Below are 26,095 nucleotides of genomic sequence, written 5' to 3' on the forward strand. Positions count from 1 at the left end.
GGGTTCTGTTGTATCCAACTTGCATTTGTTTGTTTGGCTGGAAATACTGTTCGCTGACTTAATATGGGAGAAAAAGAATGTTAAATAGTTGATTGATTCGACAAATAAGTTCAAGCGAACTGAAGGGTGATGCAGGCCAGAGGCTTCAACGAAACATGAAGAAGATGGATGAAGCACACCTTGCAATCTCTCGATCAGCACTCAGCATTATTGGTGAATGGCTGCCCCGGGCCATGGATCAGTTGCCGACGTGGCCTACAGCAAGGCAACCCCATTTCTCCATATTTGTTCATCCTAATTGCAGATGTACATGTACTCCAAGTGCTCATCAGAAGGGCTACAGACATCAGACATCCAATTTGTGACAGGTGCTGGTCTGCTGAATACCCAGTGCTGGAGTATGCAGATGACACCCTACTGCTAGTTAATGGGGAGTTATCAGACATCCAGGCTCTTAGAAGGGTGCTTGACCAGTTTGCAGAGCCCACCGGGCTTCAGCGTTCAGATCAACTACGTACATAAATACTGTTGTAGTATATGTATTGCTACCCTTGGATGTAGACATGTAGTAGAATAGAAGGCTTCCCACAGACATGCCTGGGCCTGACAGTGTCAAACAAATAAACTACGCCTAGCCAAATGTGATAAATATCTTGCCGGATGACAAACAGCACTGCTGAACCAAATGCCGAAACACATTGGTGAATTCAGTATTAGACAGTCAAATAGCATATTTGCCGTGGGTGCTCTGGCAATTCCACCTGGGGCAATTCATCAGATCGATAAAAGACGCCGTTCCTTCCTCTCATCAGGTTCTGCAAACTTTAGTGGCGCCAAGTGCCGCACAATTCTGTTAGGCTGCCAGCATACTGCACAATTCTGGAGTGCTCTGCAGATTCCAACAAACCAATTCAGTCACCGGATCATATACCACGTAAGTACGCACTTTGGCACACCTTCCTACTATTGTGCTGCTGGCACATCTGGAAGAGGCGCAACAACGTGGTCCTCAGGAACGAAAGATGATAACGACAGTAATGCTGCTTTCGCCGGACTCGATGATTCACGGCTCTGTAATTTAGTAGCACATTTCAAGTTCTATGTTGCAAATTTGCATAGAATTAACCCAAAAAAAAAAAAGAACTGCAATCGCTTCTTAGCAGCACTTATGAATGCAAAGTCTTCCCAAAAGTAGAGCATCACACGAAGCTTTAAGGATGTTAGTACCCCAGAATCACCAAAACAACAGATATATAGCAGAATCCCAATGAACTCATTACAAACTTGACAGCTTCAAAAGATAATTGTATCCAGTTACGAATATAATATAACCGAGAAAAAAGAAACATCAATCTTCAAATGGCTACAAAACCAAAGACCAACTTCCAAGCGTTTGCTAGTGTACATGTGTTACCACATCTTTTTGGCACTCCTTTTCGTGGTCACGGAGAACCTCCAAGTCCAGAGTGAAATAAGAATCTTGCATGCCTTGACACCACTACAGATATTGCAAACTGAAACACCTACAGCTTGAAATATTTTGTTGCAATGTTGGGCATTGCCTTCAAGGAACGTGCTGTACAGCCACTAAATCTGGCTCTAGAAACAGCAGGGGTTCAGTTCCCTCCTAGAGCCAACAAAACACAGCCCTGCAAAAGGAAACTATCCTGGTAGTCTATCTAGAGGTGTGATGCAACAATGCAGAGAGAATACGGTTTCCTAACAAAGGGACTTTATGATCCAAACCTGGGAGATACATCCACTTAACACCAGCACGCCCATACTGCACCCAACTCAATTGTAGCTCATGCTCCTTACTCCTTAGAGGGTCACATCTGTAACCTCTATTAGTGGAACAGGCACAAGGAACACTCAATTCGTTGGGCAGGCCTGTATGATAGAATAAAAAAACGCATCTAGCGCACTCATATTTGCTGACCACCTTAACTTGGTATTGTTTCAGATGCCATGTTTCCACCCAGCTGCCCTGTCACCCGTCAGAACTATGGCCAGCGACAGGCAAAGTCCGCTGGGCGAACTCAAGCAATAGTCTGCGCTGTTGCTCATCTGTGTGAGGAAGACTGGCACGCAGAAGCTCAACTGGAAGTTCCTTGTGTATAACTGTTGCAGCAGCAGGGTGCTTGTGCATAGTATGAACCATGCTGTCAAATTTACTCACGCAATACTTTGTAAGCAGCCCAAAGAAAGCATTAAACGATGCTTGCCACAGGGCTCGGTTTGGAGCGCTATAGTCTGGTGCAGCAGGATGCTCAGTGAGAAGGTCTGTTGCTCTATCCAGGACAGACTTTATGATGACAGTGGCACCATCACCAGCAGCATATCCAAGGGGTCGAAGAGGTGGATGCTCAGACGAGCAAACAATTGCTGCAAGACAAGCACTGAGGCCACTTAAGTCCATCCCACGAATGCATGCAGCTACAGCACTAGCTAGTTTAGTTACTGTCTCAGCTGAACCATCATCGGAGGGCAAATTTCCAAACACAAACCTCAGATGCCGAAATACTGCCATGCAAACTATCCTTGCAAGATCGCTACCAGGTACCATGATGTTGATATAGCGTGCAAGTAGTTTCCGGCCCTTGGGTAGAGAAACAATGCGAAGAAATACCAAATCATCATTTGCAGACAAATGTGTTTTTTTATTTGGACCTAGTGGATCAACCAACTGCAGTGATTCTGCCAGCTGACCAAGGAGAGATTGCCTTCTGTTTTTAAGTTGTAAACCACCATCTTGCTGCTGGCTAAATTGAAGCAAGCGATCAATATCATCTATATCAAGTAGTAGGGAGAGTCCATCCTCAATTGTGATCCTAGCAGCTAGCAGAGGCTCCTGATCAAGAGGCTTTGAAATAAGAGTGTTATCGTCAGTTGCAGAAGCTGGTTCAACATCAAGAAGTGGGCGTGGCCTCCGGATGGAAGAAAATGGCAGTCTCCCAAGGGCATCGACCTTAAGGTATGCATGTGGCTCATCTTTACTCCGCGCACATGATGATGGATCCCGAATCAAGGTTGGGTAGAAGCGGTGCTTCGACCTTCCATCCACATATCTGCTGGCCAGACAAGCTTGATGGTAATAATCATCGATGTATGGATCATTTATGTGAGTGGCGGCATGCTGTATTCTTAAAATGTTTTCAAGTTCTTCAGTGGACATATACTTGGATCTAAATCTTGACCTCCCATTACCCATCTTCATAATACCAAACTCAGAGCCTTGGAATGGAAAATGGTGACCTTGCCTTCCATGGTGCATTGATGATCTTGCTCTTGGATCACTGAACTCAGGCATCCCAAAATTATCAAACCTATTCATCATATGTGGTGGATGCTGGGGACCAAACATGTGTGCCTGTGTTCTTGATGACTGCTGTGAAGATTGCTGAATTGGGAGCAAGCCATGGTGTTGGCGTATTGTCGGCATTTGAGGGGGCATGAATGTATTCGGACGTTGTAGATGGTTTGGCAGCAAATTTGGCATGTTGCTGGCAGTTTCCCCATGAAACTGCCCATTATTCAGCAGATGACCTTGTTGCGCACTGTTGTTAGTTGAGAAGCTTGTTGAAATCATATGGCCCCGGTTTCCACCAAACAATGGCTCTGGAGGTGTCCCTCCACGAGGAAACTGGGAGAATGGGACATCACTTTGTGCAGACATATGCATCTGAAATTCATTGAAAGATGGCATGTTCATCTGATGTGGCTGTCGAGGCACTGAATTGGGTGGACCACTAGGTGGATGGTTTGACATGTATGGTGCATTTGGTGCAGGAATGACTTCAGCAGGATTGTACTGAGGCTCCTTTTGTGGGTATGAGGATGTCCGGTGCAAAGGAGATGGCCTGGGTCCAAGAACAGGTTCATTATGATTGTTTTGTTCCTGTTGCTGAGGGGATGAGGATGTTCTGTGCAATCTGGAATCAGCAAGGAGAGAAGAATGATGCGGTGGAGGCCACCAGCCATTGCCATTTGGTCCTTGCTTAGCAACTTGCACGTACTGATCAGGCCAGAGTGGGGAATCAAATTCTGGAGCCCAGTCAGCAGCAGCAGAACCTATCAAAGTGGTAAAATATCACATTAGAACAAAGAAAATGGACGTGCAGATGTGAGATGTAGCAGTTCAACTGCAACGCATGAGAACATTATTTATATAAAAAAGAGCATATATGAATAATCTCTTCTTCTTTATGAAAATCTCTGTATAAACAATTAAACAGTCAAATAAAAGGAATGACTAATTATGTCATCTGGCAATGGCAAAATCCATCAGGGCATCCCACAAAACAATTATCAAAGAAGGCCGGGTCAAGTGGCCCTTAAAAAAAGTAAATATATTACCATGTTATGAAAATTTCTTAAGAGTTTACAAGGACATCTAGATCATAATAAACATGTTCAAGAACTCTGATCTATCTAAATATTTAGTATTAGGTAAGATATTCAAATATTCTTCTTGGTAAGGCAAATTGTTCCTGGTACAAGTATTATTTAAAGCAAGCAAATAAACCCATAAAATTCTTAAACCAAAGAAAGAATTATACAGATTATTAACCAGAATGGCACAACTCACTTTCTCTTGAAAAAGAAGTCCCAAGGTTATTTACCCCAATATGCTTTGGTAGGTTAACATCTCTTCTTAGCTGAAAATGAAACACACAAAATTTTAAAAAGGTACGGTATGTATATCTCAAGAATAATATTTTACAATGAGAAGTTCATAGGAAAGGATAACATATGCAGGCAATTTAACTCTAATAATCAAGCCCAGCAGGTAAATCCAGTACACACAGCCCATATGAAATGTGTATTCTGCAGTAATTCTGTGATTCTTTTGTTTCTGTGATAATTATGTACATATATAAGAAGAACCTGAAACAGCAAGCATGGTATATCGCAAGATCTACAAGAAAGGTAGAAATCCCAAGTATGAAACATTGGAAGTATTTTTCCTTTTCAGTACAATTTCTTTGGAAGGGGCAATTGTAAATCAGGTCAACCATAAAGGGGCACATTGGATCCTACATTTCAGATAACTTATAGCAAAACAATTTTCCTGTTTAAAGGCAGGTATAGAGCAAATTTTCACATAGTACATTTTTGCTTGAATTTGTAATCCATGCTTCAATAATCACTAATCAGTATATAGAAGACATACTATAAATCAAATTTATGATTCATTGTACAAAGAAAAAAGATTAAAAAAATTGACACAACAAACTTCATACCCTCAATTTTTTTTTAAAAAAAAACTTCGTACCTCAATTTCTGGGTGCAAATAGGGCATTAGGATAGCTTTAGGGTTACAATGAGTACATGGACTCTAATTGAAAACATGTAACGAATGTATATGAATACAAGGATTTCCTTGAGAAAACAACAGACAAAGAAAATAAGTTTGCGCTGAAAGTTACTGCAATGAAATTCTAGTTTTTCTGACAGAGAAATTATAGTTTTAGGGGAAAGATAACCTTTGAGAATGTATTTGCAAGATCATCAAGATCTGAGAATGAACTATCTTCAGCCTGAAAAAACAAGTTGTAGCCTAGGTGAGAAGTGAATACAAACTATACAAGCCATAGAGCTTTTTCTTAAACGTTCAGTACAAACCCAACAAGCATCGGTCTGACTTTACAGTTTACATGGAATAATTTGAGTCTATCTGTTAGACTAAAACTAAACTTTACAAGATTCATGTTCTGAACTAACAAACTTAACAGCACAACAAAAGAAGAATGGAAAAAAAAGTCATACAAGTACATCTGCAATCTTCTGAGAATATTTGATCCCCCCCCCCCCCAACACACCCACATACACATTTTGGTAAACAGTATCTTCACGATGCTGTAAGAAATTATTCATTTGCCATAGATGCACAAAGATATAACAGACTAACAGTTATACTCGATACAGTACTTGTCCAGCTCCACCTTGGAATAAATAGTTAAAGGTTGTACTAACAACCGACATTAAATTTCTCGTGTCCAGCATAGTCCTACCTCTAGTGCAATCTCTTGAGAAGAAAGTGGGCGCTCTAAATCATCGAGTCCAGCGAAAGCAGCATTACTGTCGTTATCATCTTCGAATCCACCTAGTTCAATGTCCTCCAGCACATTGTTGCCAAAAAAAGCATACTGTGATGCATCAAATCTAGTGTCACCTGCATAGGAAGATTTCAAAATTATGTCAACTAACATAAGGTGTTTAGGTACAAGCCTAAAAACAGCAGATAACAGAAACCAAGGTCCAAGAACAAACATGCACTATTTGGATTTTGGCGCGATAGGAAGAGTGAGCAGAAGGTTTAGACTTCAGAGAAAATTAAATTAATTAAATTATCATGCTTGGTGCTCATAATGACAAAAGAGAACACTAGCATATGCAAAAGAAACACTAAGAATATTACATTTAAACCTCACAAAAGAGGAGAAAAGAACCCTGTTTCTGTTCCCCGTCGTTTAGATCATTTGAGACTGTTAACCCTAGAGAGACATAACTATAACCTTAAAATTCTCGCAAGGGTTTTAACCATAGCAAAATATATATTGTATTGCTCCGATGGTTTTGAGTGCCATCAGAAACATAAAAAACTGTGGTTGACAAAATATAAATTGAGTCTGTCATTTTTTTTACTGCAAATTATGTGTTGTCTTTTGTACTTGTCAAATGAATTTGACTTCTATTCTTGTCGAACTGATTGCCCCTACTTATTATTCATAATATGCAGCACACAGAAACATCCCAACTTTTGGTTCAAACAAGCAGAGCTCCAGTTGCATTTATACACACACTAGCAGTACAACATCAATTTAGTAAATTGATATCCACACTTCCAGAGCATAACATATCTACCATACCATATTTACCGTCCAGTGTCCAAGTAATTGTCCTTATTTTAGCTAAAAGAAATAGATCGCCATTTGCTATCGTACATAAAAGCAGCTCCAGTATCTTATTGTTTCTTTTTGGGTACTACGAGTTGATGCCCACACTACTGCTTGCCGAACTCTGTTTCCATTCGCTTCTAATCAGCAGCACGGTTCGTCGCCACGACATGGATGACCTAAGCCCTAGCACTGTTCAACTACAAATAGTCATATGCCTTCAGGAATTAGCAAGAGACAAATTTCATTTTCTGATGTCAACGCCTTGTCACAGGCAGTCAGAAAAACGAGCACAATCCATTTGGTATCGTCGACAAGCCCGTCGAAACACGAATAGCCATACATCTCCAGGAATAAAGCAAGAGTCAACGTGAAACTCATTTCATTTCCCGATTCCAAAGCCGTGACACGGCCTCACGGGCAACATGAAAAACGAGCTTAATCTGAGTCGACGTCATAACAAATACCTGTATTAGAGGTGTTCGCGTTGGCAGCAGGTACCGCAACCGGCAGCGGCTCCGGCTCCAGGAGAAAGTGGCCCTGGCTCAAGGGCATGGATCCAGAAGGAGGTTCCCTCGTTGGCAGCATCGTCGGCGTGTCCCGCCACACCAGACGGCAGCTCACCGACGGGATTCGGAGGAGGAGGCCGGGGCCGCGGCGCCCTGGACCGGAGCAGGCGGGAAGAGCGGGGTCACAGAAAGACCCGCGGACCGCGGCGGCCTACTGCGGTGCCCAGAGCGGGCGGTGCGACACGCGCGCGTGGATGCCGGGGCCGCAGCGGGCGGCGGGAGCACGTACACGCGCGGTGGACAGCGCGCCGAGCTGCTCGCCCGTGGACCTTGGCCACCGGCTGGAGGATGGAGGAAGCGAGGGCGAGGCGGTGGTGCGGCGTGGAGGGGACGGGGTGGGGTCGTGGGAAGGAGAGGAGAGGAGGACGATGACCCTAATCCCGCCGATGGTCTGGGCTGGGCTGGGCTGGGCTTGGATGTTTCTGGGCTTTGGCTTTATTGGAAAAAAAGGGTCGGCAAGCCACTATTTTTTTTTCCAAAAAAAAAGGTTTGTGGATCCAGTTTTCCTGAATTTTGACATGGCATGAGGAAAGAGAAAAACGAACGGAATTAATTTGTGCGGTCTTATTTTCACCATGATTGATACTATCTTTTTGCGAAATATATTGGTATAAACATCTGTTTTGGACAAATTTTAGTAAAAAGAATGAGTAGGAGAGCAAGCACAGCATGCAAGAGTAAAGGGGAAGTGCCACTTGCCGTATTGTTCTCATCAGGTGGATCGGAGCTGGATGTGAATGGGATGGGGTGTTGCCTCGTCACTTGGAGCCACTAGTTGCAGCGCCGCGATGCAGATCTACTCCACATATTAATCAAACTCATCGCTGTCAGCGTCATCAAGGCCGGCCTAGTCATGTTCTCTCCTACGACTTTCTTTTTTTTTTCCTCTCTCCCTATGGTTTACAGGCATCTTTTTCTGCGAGCGAGTGTTCTGGTGGTCACTTAGGGCACTCACAATGCAACTCTATCACAGAGTCTAAGACAATTAACTACATATTATTTATGGTATTTTGCTGATGTGGCAGCATATTTATTGAAGAAATAGGTAGAAAAAATAAGACTCCAAGTCTTATTTAGACTCCAAGTCCACATTGTTCGAGGTAATAAATAACTTTAGACTCTATGATAGAGTCTGCATTGTGAGTGCCCTTAGAGCATCTCCAAGAGACTAGCTAAAATTATATTCTAAATTACAAGATTTAGCCATTGTGTAAAATAAAAAACTCACTCAAAGCATAGAGTTCCACACAGCCTTTGTATAGGATAGCTAGTGAGGACGACATTTTATATATGACAAGCGAAAATTTAGGAATAGCAAACTTGCTATTTTAGCAAACCAGATAGCACATCTGTTGGAGTTTAACTTTTGCTTTGAAAATGTAAAAATAGCCTAGACAATACGGATAGCATGTCTGTTGGAGTTGCTCTTATGCAGCTTACTCAACTCAGTTTGTTCGCTAGAGTTATCTTTCAAAACTACTAGCTGTGTAACAGTAGTTTTCTCTCACAATAAATCAACGAATAATATTTTTAGTCAAAATTTAAAATAGTAGACTATTGAAAATAGCGGCAACTTTTTTCAACAGCTATAGCGGCGCTATGACAGATAGTGTTTTTATAAAAAATACATTAAAAGCACGAGTAATTGATAAAAAAAGATATGATAAATATGAATTTCGATGAATAAAATATGTTTTTGTAAGTCTAGGTAACTTTACTAAATACCAATATAACATTACAACATGGTTCGTAAAAGTTTAATTATCCAAAATACCAAATTAGTTGTAAATAATAAATGATAATCTAGTATAAGATCGAGTTTTGAGAGTCACATTAAGAAGATTTGTCATAGCGGCGCTATAGCGCGTAATAGCGGAGAAAGTTGTCATAGCAAATGCAATTTAACGGCGCTATAGCGCGTAATAGCGGTGAAAGTTGTAACAACGAAAAAAATACAAATAGCTTAGCGGCAAGTCTGTCCAACAGCTATAGTCCCACTATAACTTGCTATTTTTTCCTTTGCTTTCAGTCATGACTAATTAGACAAGTAAACAGGCTCAAGAGGATATAGAACTCTCTAATTTAGACTTCGTATTATAGCAATAGGGGAAGGGAAGGAGCCATAGCTTCCATTATTTCAAGAAAGAAAAAAAAACAACTCAAGCTGAAGTTGTGAAGAGCTGTCTCAAACGGGGCCCACGGGACGCAAGTATGTGATCGTCATGGTACCTACGTTCGAGCTGCTCTCGTGGCTAGTAACAGAATCTGCATCGGTGAAAGTGAACAGTGAGATGGAAGAGGATCTGTACATCCAGTCACAGAATTTGGTCCATAGGTTCCAGCTACTTCGTCCCCGGATGCGTGTCATTCAGTGTTGGCCATCTTTAGCCTGAAATGGTCGGTGCGCGTATGTTTCGTCTCATCATCATCGTTACGAAATGCGGTGTGGTTCCGAAACGACTAGCAGGACGCCACGAATCATGCTAAGGCCTTGTTTAATTTTAAATTTTTTAAAAAAACGACACTGTAACATTTTTATTTTTATTTGATAAATATTGTCTAATGAATAAGTAATTAGACTTAAAAGATTCGTCTCGCGATTTACAGCTAAACTGTATAATTAGTTTTTATTTTCATTTATATTTAATGCTCCCTGCATGTACCGCAAGATTCGATATGACAAGTAATCTTGAAAAGTTTTTAGTTTTTGAGTGAACTAAACAAGGCCTAAGGTTTATTTTTGTCCCCTAGGTCTTGTTTAGTTGCGAATTTTTTTTGGTTTGTTATTATACCATTTTCATTTGTCAATTATTATCTAATTATAGATTAAAGTTCAAAAGATTTATCTCGCAATTTACAGACAAACTACACAATTAATTTTTATTTTTTATCTATATTTAATGCTTTAAGCATGTATTGCAAGATTCAGTGGATGGAGAATCTTAAAAAGTTTTTGATTTTGAGTGAACTAAACAAGGCCCGGTGTTCCACCTTGTTTAGTTCTCGTGGAAAAAATTTCGTGACACTGTAGCACTTTCGTTTGTTTGTGGTAATTATTGTCCAACCATAGACTAACTAGGCTTAAAAGATTTGTCTCGTCAATTTCGACCAAACTGTGCAATTAGTTTTTATTTTTATCTACATTTAATATTTCATACATGTGTCTAAAGATTCGATGTGACGGAGAATCTTGAAAATTTTTGAGTTTTTGGATGGAAGTAAACAAAGCCTTAGCTGGAGACTCGTCGCGGTGCTGCCACGCACCCAACACGCAATCCCCCAACGTGTCATCCGGCTATACCCCCGGCGTTCCTATTTCAACGGTTCGCATCACGGCATCGTCTTCCACGCCGACCCGACTGCGACCAACCAGATCGATCGAGTCCACACACATCCCATCACCTAGCGAAGAAGAACCAGCGAGCCAGAGCACTCGCCGGCGCAAGGGCAACGCGTCGTGCTGCGGCGGCAGGCCGTTATACAGCGGAACAAGAAACAATGGCGCAGCTGGTGGACAAGGCGAAGGGGTTCGTCGCCGACAAGCTGGCCAACATCCAGAAGCCGGAGGCGGAGCTGGCGGACGTGTCGGTGGGTCACGTCGGCCGCGACGGCGCCACGCTGGCGGGGCGCGTGGACGTGCGCAACCCGTACTCGCACGCCATCCCGGTGTGCGAGGTGAGCTACTCGCTGCGGAGCGCCGGGCGGGAGGTGGCGTCCGGGACGGTGCCCGACCCGGGGTCGCTCGCCGGCGGCGGCGCCACCACGCGCCTCGACGTGCCCGTCAAGGTGCCCTACGACTTCCTGGCTAGCATCGCCAGGGACGCCGGCAGCGACTGGGACATCGACTACGAGATGCGCGTCGGGCTCACCGTCGACCTCCCCGTCGTTGGCAACCTCACGCTGCCGCTCACCAAGTCCGGCGAGCTCAAGCTCCCCACGCTCTCCAGCATCTTCTGAGCGATCTCTCTCTGCTGCTCAGGGACAATAACCCCTGTCACGACTCACGTTGCTACTTTCTGCGGTGCTGCTGAGGAGCAAAGGCCTAAAATGATGTGTACGTGCTGTTTCAGACGAACAAATAAATAAATAAATAAATAAGAAAAGGGCGCATCCGATTGGATTCACGTGGCCCGTATCACCAAACCACCTACCACACCTCATGTTGTAGCAGACCACTTGATTCATCATCATATTTTAGACAGACGACGTGGTCCACTTGATTTGATTGCCAGGTAGTATAGGTCGCCGACGTCGGCGCCACACACGGAACCATTGGCGGCCGGCCGGACACTACAGCTGCCATGGCTTCTGCCGCGACGAGCCCTGCCGCATGGGTGCACGGACTGCGGAGGCATGCGTGCGCGCTGCCATGGACGGCCAGTAGCCATGGTTCACCATATATATGTCGCCGCTGGCAACGGGGCATCGGCCACAGCGCCGGCGGAGCCTCTTCGACGGGGATCGACCATGATCGTCTCATGCATTTTCCCCCCGTTTGATGGATATGCGACTGTGGCCGGATCAGGACCTATGAGCGACCGGTTTTTTCTAACCTACGTAATTATTAAGGTTACGTTCGTTTCTTCCGGAACGGGCCGTTCCGTGCTTGAAACGGTTCCTGCTCTATATAAATTTACGAACGAAGAAACAGTTAGGCAAGGATTCAATCTCCAGTAACTGAACGAGGCCTAAGTGGATTTGGGTGTTTTGATGATCCACTTTGTATGATCGTATATGCTCACTTCATTTCAAAGTATAAGTCGTTTTTGTTTTGTTAAAATACATAAGTAGTTCTCTTTTAGGTAATTTTATTCTTATTTAAACTTCTCTATTTTTTATGGAGTTCAATGAAAATTGCATGAACATCTACAACATCGTATTAGTTCCATTAAATTGACCATAGGTAATGCATTACTTGATATTGCTGATGTTAACATGGTTCTATATAAACTTGATCAAAATTATCTAATTTTGACTAGTGGCGGAGCCAGCAATTATGCATAAGGGGGGCCAACCAAAAAATTCAATTTGTTAAAACTGAGCACAACTGGTGACTATCTAACTCAATTCATTAACTTGACATAGGTGCTCACATTTTCTATATGTATTTAGAATCAAATGTGTTATTCTTTCGGTGGTAGACGATAAACCCTTAACAACAAAATGTTTGAAATGATTTTGTTAACCTTAAGATCCGCATCTCAGTTTTTCTAAGGTAGTATTATCCTTCATCCTAAATTATAAATCATTCTAAGAATCTTGGAGAGTCAAAGTACCTCAAGTTTGACCAAAATTATAGAAAGAATTATAAAAAGTTATGTCATCAAATAGATATAATGTGAAAATATAATTAATAATAAATATCATTATTTTATTATATAAATTGAGTCAAATTTAGAATGTTTTAATTCTCTAAAATTTTTGAAATTATTTATAATTTAGAATGGAGGGAGTACGATTCTATTATCACGAGGATATTAATAAGTATATATGACAAAAATTATTGTATTTATCTTTTAGTATAAATAAAACCCTTAAATTTATACTAGTAAAAAAATTATTGACACATGTTAGGGGGGGCCATGGCCCCTGCCAGCCCCTGGCTCCGCCACTGATTTTGACATTAAGATAAAACAAAAAAAGACTCACATTCTTGCAATGGATGGAGAATATAGAAAGTAGAAAGCACTATCCAGCCCCGTTGGGCGCGCGGCGGCGGCTACAGCCACGATTTGCGCCCAGTTAGAGGAGGTAGAGAGAGAGGGGAAGTGGGAGAAGTAGGTAATAAGAGGAGGGGGAGGAGTTGGCCGGACGGCCATGGTGAACGGCGGCGGCTGCAGGAAGGGAGGGAGGAAAACCTAAGCTGATACCATATTGTAAGTTGTCTCATTCATTATTGGGCCAACTCTATAAAAGTAGTTGTATAACACAGTCATACATGGACCTCATGGGCCTAGCCTCATGGGCCTACTCATACTCATACTCTAACAAGCTCTACTCTCTCTCTCTCTCACTCACTCTCTCCTTAGACACATAGGATTTTATATTGTTTTAAGTTTAACCAAATATATAGAAAGAGTATTACATCTGTCATAACAAAGAGGAAATTTATGAAAATATATCTCATAATATTTCTAATTATGTTAATTTGGTGTCACAAATATCATTATTATTTTCTACAAATTTGATATAATTTTGGATAGTTTAACTTATTCTTTATATTTACTTTAATTTAGGACAAAAGAGAGTACTTTTTTCTTCTATATGCACTTTACGTCTCCGTTTGCTTTAATTATGCATGCGATTTGTTTCTTCCATTTTACGGGTAAAATGTGCATGTGAGCTAGCTTGCCAATCTAAACTGATCGGCAATATATATACGCAACCTATCTCGATCGCAACCTCTGAATCGCACAAAGCAATAGCAATGTCGTCATACGCACTTACAGCTCCATTACAACTACATAATCTGAACCTTTTTGATCGAATGTTCCACACTATCAATGATTATTAGGCGTGAGGACCAAGTCAGCTGATTAATTCCTAGAGATATATCATTATTAGCGAAGAAACAACGACCACGGGTACGGTTGATCTTCTGATTAAATCTCTTCAAAAAAATCACTAATAATTACCTGATTCGCCGATCTTGAAATTATATATTGTGACGTCAAAAAGTCAAGCCATGCATTTCTCACACGTTTAGTTTGTGTTTAATTGCACACTGTTGTCCTGCTTTTGTTAAAAAGGGACAATAGTTTCTTAACCTAGTTAGGGTTCAACTGATTCAATAATATCTCCACATTACCAAAGAAAATTCTAATGTTTAGGTCAACTCTTTTATGAAACTTTGAAAAAGTTAGCGGGTATGAACCTTTATTAGTTTCTCACATCATTACACTACACCACAACCTTTAAATAGCAATAGACAATCTGTTGCTAAAAGGGGTCTACATCAATGGATAATCCGTTGCTAAAAGCTATAGCGACGGACCGTTGCCGTTGCTATTGAAGCCGTCGTTGTATGTATACAGCGACGGATATCATATTTAGCAACGGACAATTTGACGGTCCAACTTTTAGCAACAAACAGCCTGTTAGAGCTTTCAGCAACGGACAATCCATCGCAATAAGAATTTTTAGCAACAGACAGTCCATCGAGCTTATTCAAATAGGCAAAAAAAAAAGCTGATCTAAAGGTATAGCTGATGATCAAATATTAGCCATACCCCGATTCACATACACATAAGTAATGACATTCAAAAGTGATCACATTATTCATACATTGATTCATGTATCAAACAAGTACACTATATGTAATGTCATTTAACATCAAACTAGTCACTTAATGTGACGAGTAAATAATTTATCAGAAACTACTGTGACAATAGACTCTCTTGCTGATCTCGTCCTTCACCTGCTCAATCACATGAATAAATCCCCAACATGCTTTTAGCATCAAATCTAACATACAAATATAGCACACAGTTTAATAATAGTAATTTAAGGTGCACACATTTTAATAGACTCACATTTCTGTTGTTCATGCTAAACTATTACAGTTCTATTATCAAACTGAAGAAATCCGAGTAGCACAACTACTGCGCTACTGAACATATTGCAACTAGCAATAAGCCATTGCACTACAAATCTACAACTTGCAAGTACTTGGAAGCTCGACATGTGAAGCTATGATTGTACTAGCTGCGTATTGGTCCTTATCACCAGCGAGGAAGAAATAAGATGAGGCATCAAACTTACACTGCATATTATTCTTTGTCATCAGACCACTTTTCTTAAGCTGCTCTCTTCTGTCATATTGTTCCAAGACAATAAAAAACTGCAAGAGGCATGAAACTTTCTTTAGCAACCATCCAAGCACAGTAGTAAGGTTGTAAACATGATGTGAACTGCTAGTCTTCTATGCTACTTACCAGAAAGAGATAATTCATGCCTTCACTGCTAGAGTGTCATAATACTATAGAATAATAACAGTACAGGTAAAAACAATACTCTATGACATCAATTTCCACTTCTGGCATTTTTAAAAGAACATGAGAAAGATATAGCAGCTCTCCACAGCATATGCATTCTCTAGAGGCATTCCAAGTACCTGACAATAAAAGGATTAACAGTAGTTAGCACTGAGGCTTCAAACAGTTGTGCAGCTAAACTGTTGGTTTCTAACTGCAATGGGAGCAAACTACAGTAATGTAATGCTTGTATCCAGAAAAAGGAAATAGTTAGGCAATCATAGTCAAAATTCTCTATAGAATTAGAGTAGGGATAAACATTCTCCTATGAGAAAATGTTGTACAAGTAGCCTTGTGTCTTGAATCAAGGACTAACAGACCTATGCCAAAAATACAGACATTGCTGAATCATGCAGCCAAAGAATAGTCAAAACATGCTTTCTAAACAAAAAGTGTTTGTCTGATGCTGCTACTTGCTACACTACATGTACATGCATAGGTGGAGACAATATCTGATTGCCTAAAAGGAATAAAGGAAAAAAAAGAATGGTAGGAAATTGGCAACCTATAAACAAAAAGACAAAAGAAAAAAAAAGAAAGACGCTTTAAACTCTGTATATACTCTCTCTGGCAGCTTTCTCATTTCCTAATCCATACTTCTTCCTGGCTCAAGTAAATACAAAAGTATGATAGCCATAAACACTGATCTATCTATAACGTAAATGACGATCTAGTAAGTCTAAAATTCAGATATATGATAGCCACATAAACAGACTTACAGGCATGGGAAAAACACCACCTAAAATGGAAGAAGTAACAGAGATGTAAAAGCACAACCATTACAACTCTTAATAAATGTTGATACAGTGTACCAAAAATTGGCAGAATTAGTGGAAGTCCAGAACTACTAATCAAATTTCAGATATTGGGACCAACAAAATTTCATCGGAATTATGTTGAACTTTGGTTGCAGCACATAAATGACACCTACATCCACCAAAATTAGTCCAGTACAGCTCACCTACAAATTGCTTGCATAGCATTTTTCAAGTTTTTGTTCTTGAGCTATTCTATAGCTAAACCAAAGCCAACGACACACAACATCCTGCCTGTCAAGGGGTAAAAACTAAAAAAAGAACTGCATCACATCTCAGCTGAAATTGACACAGTGGTAATCTAACAAGCTAGACAGAAAACCACAAAAGCAAGAATGAGTGTTTTACTCCAGACTTCATCTCCATGTAACATGTTAGCAGTAGCAAATCACACGGTAAAGGACCTTTATAAGTTCTTAGTTTGGGGAAATTAATTCACAGGGAATTGCAGGCATCATAGATCAAAGAACCATATCAATTTGGGGAAAGGAGAGAACGAAGGGACATATGAGCAAAACTGAGCAGCAAGGGTTACCCAAATGAAATCCATGAACTACGCACCTGGATCCCGCCGCCGCCGCCGGCCCCTATGTCGAGATCTCGCCGTCGTCGCCGCCTAGGCTAGAATCCCATCGTTGCCACCACCCAGGTTGGGATCCCACCACCACTGGTGCCCGCGCTTGATTCCAGCTGGCCGTGGCGGGATCCAGTTGCTCGCACTTCAAGCATCGGAACACGGCTGCGACGGTGGAGGGCGTCCAGGCAAACGGCGAGGGTGGACGCGTCCTGGGGCGGCGCAGTCGTGGCTTACTGTCGAAGGTGGGCAACCGAGCAGTGGACGTCCGGAGGTGGGCAGCCAGTAGGGGCAGGCGCGGCCGGTGGGAGGGAAGCCGTACGGGGCGGGCGAGCGAGCGGCGGGCAGCCATCCTATGCCGAGCGGCTCGCAGGTGCAGGCGGGTGGGCGGGCGTCGGTGTGGAGGCGGCGCAACGTGTGTGGACGAGTTGGTTTGCTAGTTTATTTGGTTTGCGTGAGGTGAGTTAGGGTTTACAACTGACTACTGGGCCAAAAACATCACGCCAATGCGAATTTGTATATAGCGACGGACGATCCAACTCAATTACGTATATATAGCGACGGATGATGCAACGCAAAAATAAAATATTTATAGCAACGGACCATCGATCGATGTATTAAAATTTAGCAACGGATGATCCAAAGAGCACCTTTAGCAACGGTTCGTTCAACGCTAATTTTTATCTTTACCAACGGAGGTCTGATGCTATTTTAGTGTTGTGGTGTAGTGTTATGCCACTGTATATACGTACCTAGCACCAGGCAAGACACTCACCGAGAGTAAAATTGCCCACTGCCTTAACACAATGAAAAATGTAACACTTGAAATATAGAAGTTTTCTAGTATATATCTAGCCCATACAAATGTCTACTAATGATTGTTCTATATATCAATTGATCCACTTAGTAGCAGGGCGTGTGTGTATTATTTACGTACTTGCTACTCGCTAGAAAGAGACATCCAATTCCACTCTCATCCGGCGAGCAAGGTAAGGGCAAAATTTACTTTTCTCAAGGTGGTGTGAAAGTAGTTTTTTATCCTTGAGGACACATGCTCTTCTATCGTGCACCATTTGATGTGCATTAGGATGCATGCATATCTTTTTTTTTGCGAGCAAGGATGCATGCATATCAGGAGAGAGAGAGAATACGATGTGCGCACAAGAAGGCAGTTTTTTTTCTCTTAAGGGCACATGGCCTCACTCTCCCACATATTGGATTCGCTTTAAAAAGTGTACAAATTAAACACACATCATTTGGCGAAACTGCATTGAGATGTGTGTTTGCACACTTATTAAAGCGAATCTAATAAATATGAGAGTGAAGGCATGTGCCCTTAAGGACAAAATAAACTTTACCGTGCACACATTCTTACAGATCGAGAGAGGATGTGCCCTGAAAGGCAAAATTTACTTTCTCAAGGTGGCACAACCAAACTTCCCCTAAATAACTATTGCTTATGAACTATATAATTATGAATGATTAAATTGGGCTAGTTCCATGTATTATTGGTTTTGGAGGATTGAATTGGCTCAACGATTGTTAGAGACATACCGTCATGGAAGAAATCACAAGTTGGCTTATTCATAATGTGATGTGATTTGCACTATTACTGAAAAAAGATTCATCATTCATCTCATATATGTGCAGATATTGAGATATGCAGGATCGCCTCCGTTTCCTTATCGTTTATAAAACCTTAAAGTCGCACTCTGCATTTCTCACGCCTGCATAATTTATATTCGAAAAAAATTTGAACACTGCTGTCCTTTTCGCGCGCCTCCAATGGACTGCATGAAATAAGCCCTAGCATCATTGGAGTGCCCAGACAGTGTAGGTGAGTGCATACGTGGCACCAGCACAAAGCCTAGCTCGATCGCTCCTATATATACACACGTGCCGTCTATAACTGCACTCCCACCTCCGAGGTACACGGGCAATCCGATCTCAAAGCGAGGTAGTGTCGGCTGCCAGTGCAGCTAGGCGCCATGGAACACGCCGCTCTTGCACGGGTCACTCATCGCCAACCGGCGGCACACGGGCAGGCGAGGGCCGCCGCCGCCAGGACATGGCCACGGCTGCAGACGGCGTTCCGGCACCTGAGCTCATGGCGGCTGCTGAGCAGCGCCCCGGAGACGACGACGGCCGTCTATGGCGGCGGCGCAAAGGCAAGGCCGCCACAGGATCATCAGCCGGCGGCGGCGCGGCGCGTGACGCTGGCGACGCTGCGCGGGAAGCACCGTCGCGGGGAGCCCATCAGCATGGTGACCGCGTACGACTACTCGTCGGCGGTCCACGTGGACTCCGCGGGCGTGGACCTCATCCTCGTGGGCGACTCTGCCGCGATGGTCGCGCACGGCCACGACAACACCCTCCCCATCTCCCTCGACCTCATGCTCCAACACTGCCGCGCCGTCGTCCGCGGCGCGCCGAGGCCGCTCGTCGTCGGCGACCTCCCGTTCGGGTCCTACGAGTCCTCACCCGCACAGGCCGTGGAATCGGCGGTGAGGCTGATGAAAGAAGGCGGAGTGGACGCGGTGAAGATGGAAGGAGGCACGGCGTCGAGGGTGAGCGCGGCGAAGGCGATCGTGGACGCCGGCATAGCCGTGATGGGGCACGTCGGCCTCACTCCGCAGGCCATCAGCGTGCTCGGCGGCTTCCGGGCGCAGGGGAAGACGGTCGACGGCGCTCTCAAGGTCGTGGAGGCGGCGCTCGCGCTGCAGGACGCTGGCTGCTTCGCGGTCGTCCTTGAGTGCGTGCCCGCTCCGGTGGCAGCCGCCGCCACGGCGGCGCTGCAGATCCCAACCATCGGCATCGGAGCTGGGCCCTTGTGCAGTGGCCAGGTGACGTTAGCGGCTACTACTATCACACATTCACACATCACACATGCATGACTGTTCTGTGTTCATCATGTCAGCTGGTTCATTGCATGCAGGTTCTAGTGTACCATGACTTGCTAGGGATGTTCCAGAGCCCAGACCACTCGAAGGTGACGCCCAAGTTCTGCAAGCAGTTTGGGGACGTCGGCGCCGTCATCGGCAAGGCGCTCGCGGAGTACAGGGAGCAGGTGGAGGCTCGGGCTTTCCCGGACGCTGAGCACACGCCCTACAAGATATCATCCGCGGACGTCGATGTCTTCGCGGACGCGCTGCGAAACATCGGCTTCGATGGAGCTGCAGCAGCTGCCGCCGCCGCTGCCGGAAAAAAGGAGAAAATAGTAGGCAATGGAAAGCCACAGGATGGGGATAACATCAATAATGGCATCTTGAGCGGTAGCGCAGGTGCTGCAGTTTAATGGCGGGGCATGTGTGCTCCCGTAGTTCTTAAATAAATTAATTAATTCTTATTCCTAAAGCGCAGGGCACAGTCCTGTGTGCGGACAGGGTATGGAACTTTTTTTTGTTATTTACGTGAGAGGTCTCCTTAAGCATAAAGTTTCGGGGCTGTCTAGCCGTCCGAGGATCCAAGGTTTTTGAATTTATGAAAATAGGATTAAGAATTACTCCTATATGGCACTAAATTTGTATCGTTTGATACATCATAAAATATATTTGATTATAATAGTTGTTGGTGAAATCGGTGCCACACATCAAAGAAGAAATTCTGGTGGAGATAAACTCTATCATTGTCTATAAAAACCTTATCCACCAATAAATCTATATTTCTTATTTCCAAGTCCAACCTGCTGCCTTATAAAGTTTTTTTTCCTGAAAGACGGCACGAACTTTGCTGTATTTTTATTGGATGAGGAAAAGAGAAAACAAACATATAATTACATAGAAATTGCAAAGGGAAGTAAGCTCTCGGCTACTTATGGCACGCAGTCCATCAACTATGAAAGCTGCTCAACTGAACTAGCAAAAACAGCGACAGGGACCAAATTAGAACATGCCAACGAATTTACTCATTAACGACGATAGGTCTTAGTGCCATTTGGTATTGTTGAATATCATTCTACAAGCGCTACTTGGATCGGTAGTAGATATCTTTGTTGGAACATTTTTCTATTACATTCCTTCTAAACATTACAACAGAAATAGATCATCACACCATCTATTCTTTTATGTTGCCTTTTGTCAAATTTACTCGGCATTTGCTGCCTTGTAAAGTTGTAAACAACCTACCGCCTCCGCCCTATAATACAGTGCATTATAAAAAAATTGAAGACAATTTAAGAGAACACTCAAATGATATATGTATTCATAGATTATTCTAATTATACAATTTCTTTTCAAATCATAGCTTCCTTTTTAACAAATCTTGCCAAATCGAATCATACTCGTTATGCAAGATGCATTATATTTCAATCAGTGGCGGAGCCACCGCCCGGCCACCCCGGGCAGCCGTCCGGGCTCACTGTCAAAGTTCAAAAAGGAAAATATCTTGCTGTCAAATTAGAATTCTATAAATTTCTAGCTAAATATTTTTGTATAATAAAAACTGCTCGAGCTCCAAAATTTTTTTGGCTCCGCTAATGATTACAATACAAATTTTAGAAGTTATAATGCAATTTATTTCAGGACACAGGGAGTACTCATTATTTGATTACTCCCTAGCTTTGTCCTAAAATGTAAGGTGTATAAGCAATTTTAGGATGAAATAAGGTCTTTGTCAAAATGTTAACTTGCCTCCTCACTAATTTGTTATGGTTGTCAACTTGATTAATTTTTAGTGACACGTAGTTTGAAAAAACATGCATGGTGCAATTATTTATTTTGGAATCATCGTCATTTTGGGCAAGGTGGTACTTAAAACGCATGCATAGATGTGGTTTAAAAGGTACGCATGCATGGATGGGGTTGAGCAATCCAAGATACCTTATAATTTGGGATGAATTTTGAACTTTTGATACCTTGTATATTAGGATACAGGATTATCTGTACTATCCTCGATAACCCGGTATCAGTCACATTTCGCACATACTCCCTCCATACCTGGAAGGCTCTAAAAAAAAGTCGCATAGGACAATGACACGGTCTCTAAACCCTAATTTTGACTCTTTATTTTTATAAAAATATTTTAAAAAAGTGGTATATATATATTTTTATAAAAAAAATTTAAGAAAAATCTATTCACATGGTTTTGATATTTCCAAACTCTACAACTCTAATCGTCCCCGCTGCAGAGTAGAAGTTGCATGCGTTTCTTGGGTGAGGAGAACTGTGGCATAAGTTTGGCTAGGTCACTTGCAATCTGTTTGGGAGATTGGATACAATGTATCTTCTCAACTTTGTGATTAAGAACATTGTATGGCGACAGTTCAGAAACTATACATCATTTTTGTGATATCTTTGCACTATAGTATTCCTTGCAAATAAATATATTATAAATAAGTTCTCATTTGCATATGTCTTACATGCTTAGTATGAGTTTCAACAAAAACAAAGATCCACGTTGACTAAGGCTCTGTTTGGCATAGCTCCACTTCACTAATGAAGTATTTTTTTTAGCTTCAACTCCATAAACAACTATATCGTGGAGCTGAAGCCGTTTTGGTAAATCGTTTGACAAAATAGCTCCACATATAAAGTTTTTTAAAATATGCTCACGATACCATGTAGATGAGGTGAAGCTGGAGACCCGTACGTATATTAAAGTCGTGTGTTCAAGGAAATTCGTCTTGCTCTACAACATCCAAAATTTGTCTACTGTAATCAAATTTAGGTCAATATAAGAACACACATCATACGCGCAAGGCCCAACCAAACACCTTCCGAATTCCAAGCACTCCCCGTCCCCGTCGCTCCCCACCCACACCCACACCAAGAACTCCTCCCTCCCCGCGTGCGCGCGCCGCCGCCACTTCGCAACAACACACGATGCGGCGAACCCTCCTCCTCGCATGGCCGGTGGCGCGCCGGCGGCTGCTGAGCAACTTGCCGGATTCCACCGTCTACTGGGGGCCGCGACCGCATCCGCAGGAGTCGGCGGCGGCGGCGCGGCGCGTGACGCTGGCGACGCTGCGCGGGAAGCACCGGCGCGGGGAGCCCATCAGCATGGTGACCGCGTACGACTACTCGTCGGCGGTCCACCTGGACTCCGCGGGGGTGGACGTCGTCCTCGTGGGCGACTCCGCCGCGATGACCGCGCACGGCCACGACAACACCCTCCCCATCTCCCTCGACCTCATGCTCCAGCATTGCCGCGCCGTCGTGCGCGGCGCTGCCAGGCCGCTCGTCGTCGGCGACCTGCCCTTCGGCTCCTACGAGTCCTCGCCCGCACAAGTACGTTACCTGATCGATCGATGACCCATGCACACTATTCCAACGCAAGATGCACGTCTTCTGATGAAACCGTACGTATCCATCATTTTTCATGTACATATAGGCTGTGGAATCGGCGGTGAGGCTGATGAAAGAAGGCGTAGTGGACGCGGTGAAGATGGAAGGAGGCGCGGCGTCGAGAGTGGGCGCGGCGAGGGCGATCGTGGACGCCGGGATAGCCGTGATGGGGCACGTCGGCCTTACTCCGCAGACCATCAGCGTGCTCGGCGGCTTCCGGGCGCAGGGGAAGACGGTCGACGGCGCTCTCAAGGTCGTAGAGGCGGCGCTCGCGCTGCAGGACGCCGGGTGCTTCGCGGTCGTCCTCGAGTGCGTGCCCGCTCCGGTGGCAGCAGCTGCCACTGCAGCACTGCAAATCCCCACCATCGGCGTCGGGGCTGGACCCTTGTGCAGTGGCCAGGTGAGGTCAACCTAGCTACACTCTCATGTACTGTAATCAACTGGCCTGTTCACTGATTCATGTGCAGGCTCTAGTCTACGCCGACTTGGTGGGGATGTTCCAGAGCCCAGAACACTCGAAGGTGACGCCCAAGTTCTGCAAGCAGTTTGGCGACGTCGGCGCCGCCATCGGCAAGGCGCTCGCCGAGTACAAGCAGCAGGTGGAGGATCGGGCTTTCCCGGACGCTGACCATACGCCCTACAAGATATCTTCCGTGGACGTGGATGCCTTCACGGATGCGCTGCGGAAGATCGGCTTCGATGGGGCTGCGGCAGCCGCCGCTGCCGCTGCCGCAAAAACAGAGGAAATAGTTGGCGATGGAAAGCCACAGGATGGGGACGTCAGCAATGGCATCTTGAGCCATGCGGGTGCTGCAGTTTAATGGCGGGCTTATAACATGTAGTACTCATGTTCTTGAATAAATCAATGAGTAAAATACACTGGCGGCCCTTTAACTTGTCAGCCTGTGCCACTTTGGTCAATGAACTTGCAAACCCGAAAAAGTGACCCCTGAACTTGTCCGTCTGTGTCACTTTGGTCTATGAACTTGCAAACGCGAAAAAGTGCCCCCTAAACTTGTCGACCGGTGCCACCTTGGTCCATGAACACGCAAATACAAAAATAACACCAGCTGCATGGCACTGTTGTGCCACGTGGCCCCCTCTGGTAGGCCATGCATGACACTGTTTATGTGTTGACATCAGCTGGGTGTCATGCATGGCATACCAGAGGCGGCCACGTGGCAGAACAGTGCCATGCAGCTGGTGTTATTTTCGTATTTGCATGTTCATGGACCAATGTGACACAGGTCGACAAGTTTAGGGGGCACTTTTTCGCGTTTGCAAGTTCATGGACCAAAGTGGCACAGGCGGACAAGTTCAGGGGTCATTTTTTCGGGTTTGCAAGTTCATGGACCAAAGTGGCACACGCTGACAAGTTAAAGGGCCGCCAGTGTATTTTACTCTAAATCAATTCTTAAAGTTGGTTAAGTAAAACAAAATTAATCAAATTTATAGAAAATAGGGCAAAGAATTGTGAAAATTAATATCATCAGATACATCATGAAACATATTTGTTATAATGTATACTCATATGGTGTCTGGTGTCATAAATGTTTATGTCTTTATTTCTATAAATTTAGCCAACCAATGGAAAATTGATCAGGCATAATTTTAAGAATTGATTTATTCAGTGACGAAGAGAGCAAAATACTTTGAGACTACCCAAACTGATTTGGACATGAGAAATATGATAATAGTTAGTTATTGGTGTAAATCTTGGCCACGCACCAAAGAAGGATGTTGGCGATATAATTCTGTCGCCATCTATAAACCTTATACACCGATAAATCTTTTTTCCAAGTCCAAAACTACTACTACCTTGTAAACATCCAACTCAATTTGGCTACTTCCTCCGTCCTAAAATATGAGGTGTCCTAAAATATAAGGTGCGTAAGCAATTTTAGGATCAAATAAGGTGTTGGTCGGTCAAGATGCTAACTTGTCCCTCATTAATTAGTTAGTTTGGTTGTCAAATTGATTCATTTTTAGTGAGTTTAAAAAAGCATGCATGTTATTGATTTTGGCTACCAATCATCATCATGTTGGGAAAGGTGGTGCATAAAAAGGCATGCATGGATGTGCTTTAAAAGGTATGCACCCATAGATGGAGTTAAACAATTGAGGAAATCTTATAATTTGGGCAAATTTTGAACTTTTGATGCCTTGTGTTTTAGGATCAAGTATTTATTCGTACTATCCTCCTTTTAACGACATGACATTAATCACACATCACACCTTCCAATTTTACATCTACATCACATTGTCTCCATAACCCAACCTCTCTTTCACTCTATTTACCAAATGAGACAACAAAAGGGAATTACTGAAAAAGCAAACACATCCTCGACCATGTTCTGAAAATTTACACTATAATATTTGGTCCTCAAGGCATTAGCCCAATAATGCAATCTCACTGGCTAAGGCCCCTTTTGGTGGGGCTCTCTCTGGGGCTCTGGCTCTAGAAGCCTTGGCAGACACGCTCGAATTTATCTATTTACATGCATACAAAATAATATAGGCAACACACTATCTATATTTTATTAAAAACAAACATTTTTAAAATCACAATTTTCTCTTTGATTGTTATATACAAAAAGTCCATAAAATGCCCATTCTAAAACAATTGTCATATGCACAATAAATTACCCCAACTTCCATATATTATTCCTTTTAATTATTTACCATATAACATGTAGTTACATATAACAAAGAAGGCAATAAAACAAATGCGTGAAGAATAAAGTGGTTTAGCATTGTACAATCCCAACATTAATCTATATGTTACACATGAGAGGGTGGGGACTCAATATGCCAATTACATAATATGAAATCTACCCAACTCCTCGAACCTAGGGTTTGACCCATATATAACCAATCCGTACAAAAAGGCTAAAATAGATGAAATGGAAGATAAAAGAGGATTG

General features: G+C 43.2%; 4 protein-coding genes and 1 long non-coding RNA gene across 6 annotated transcripts; 3 read left to right on the top strand and 2 right to left on the bottom strand.

The window, feature by feature from the left end:
- On the bottom strand, positions 1,221-8,476 carry LOC8081372 (protein PAT1 homolog 1). The gene is given in 6 exon segments (XM_002457054.2): positions 1,221-1,991; positions 1,994-4,071; positions 4,589-4,658; positions 5,487-5,540; positions 6,015-6,175; positions 7,367-8,476. Coding segments are annotated over 6 exon segments (2,532 nt in total). The 5' UTR covers positions 7,488-8,476; the 3' UTR covers positions 1,221-1,943.
- LOC8081373 (late embryogenesis abundant protein Lea14-A) lies at positions 10,743-11,611 on the top strand. The gene has a single exon (XM_002454858.2). The coding sequence runs from the start codon at positions 10,967-10,969 to the stop codon at positions 11,423-11,425; it is 459 nt and encodes a 152-aa protein (XP_002454903.1). The 5' UTR covers positions 10,743-10,966; the 3' UTR covers positions 11,426-11,611.
- LOC110433981 lies at positions 14,658-17,319 on the bottom strand. Of its 2 annotated transcripts, XR_002451438.1 has the most exons (4): positions 16,878-17,319; positions 15,403-15,581; positions 15,230-15,308; positions 14,658-14,885 (listed from the first exon to the last, which is right to left on the bottom strand). It is a non-coding gene; the product is annotated as an uncharacterized LOC110433981 (long non-coding RNA). The 2 variants fall into 2 exon arrangements; XR_002451437.1 differs by having other exon boundaries at positions 14,658-15,308.
- LOC8079471 (3-methyl-2-oxobutanoate hydroxymethyltransferase 1, mitochondrial) lies at positions 18,791-20,453 on the top strand. Its single transcript, XM_002454859.2, has 2 exons — positions 18,791-19,733; positions 19,826-20,453. Exons 1-2 carry the CDS (start codon positions 18,879-18,881, stop codon positions 20,183-20,185), a joined length of 1,215 nt encoding a protein of 404 aa, XP_002454904.1. The 5' UTR covers positions 18,791-18,878; the 3' UTR covers positions 20,186-20,453.
- Positions 22,710-24,108, top strand: LOC8079472 (3-methyl-2-oxobutanoate hydroxymethyltransferase 1, mitochondrial). Its single transcript, XM_002454860.2, has 3 exons — positions 22,710-23,114; positions 23,218-23,571; positions 23,639-24,108. The coding sequence occupies exons 1-3, from the start codon at positions 22,710-22,712 to the stop codon at positions 23,990-23,992; spliced, it is 1,113 nt and encodes a 370-aa protein (XP_002454905.1). The 3' UTR covers positions 23,993-24,108.

Source organism: Sorghum bicolor, chromosome 3 (genome assembly GCF_000003195.3).
Source record: "Sorghum bicolor cultivar BTx623 chromosome 3, Sorghum_bicolor_NCBIv3, whole genome shotgun sequence".
NCBI classification, from domain to species: Eukaryota; Viridiplantae; Streptophyta; class Magnoliopsida; order Poales; family Poaceae; genus Sorghum; species Sorghum bicolor.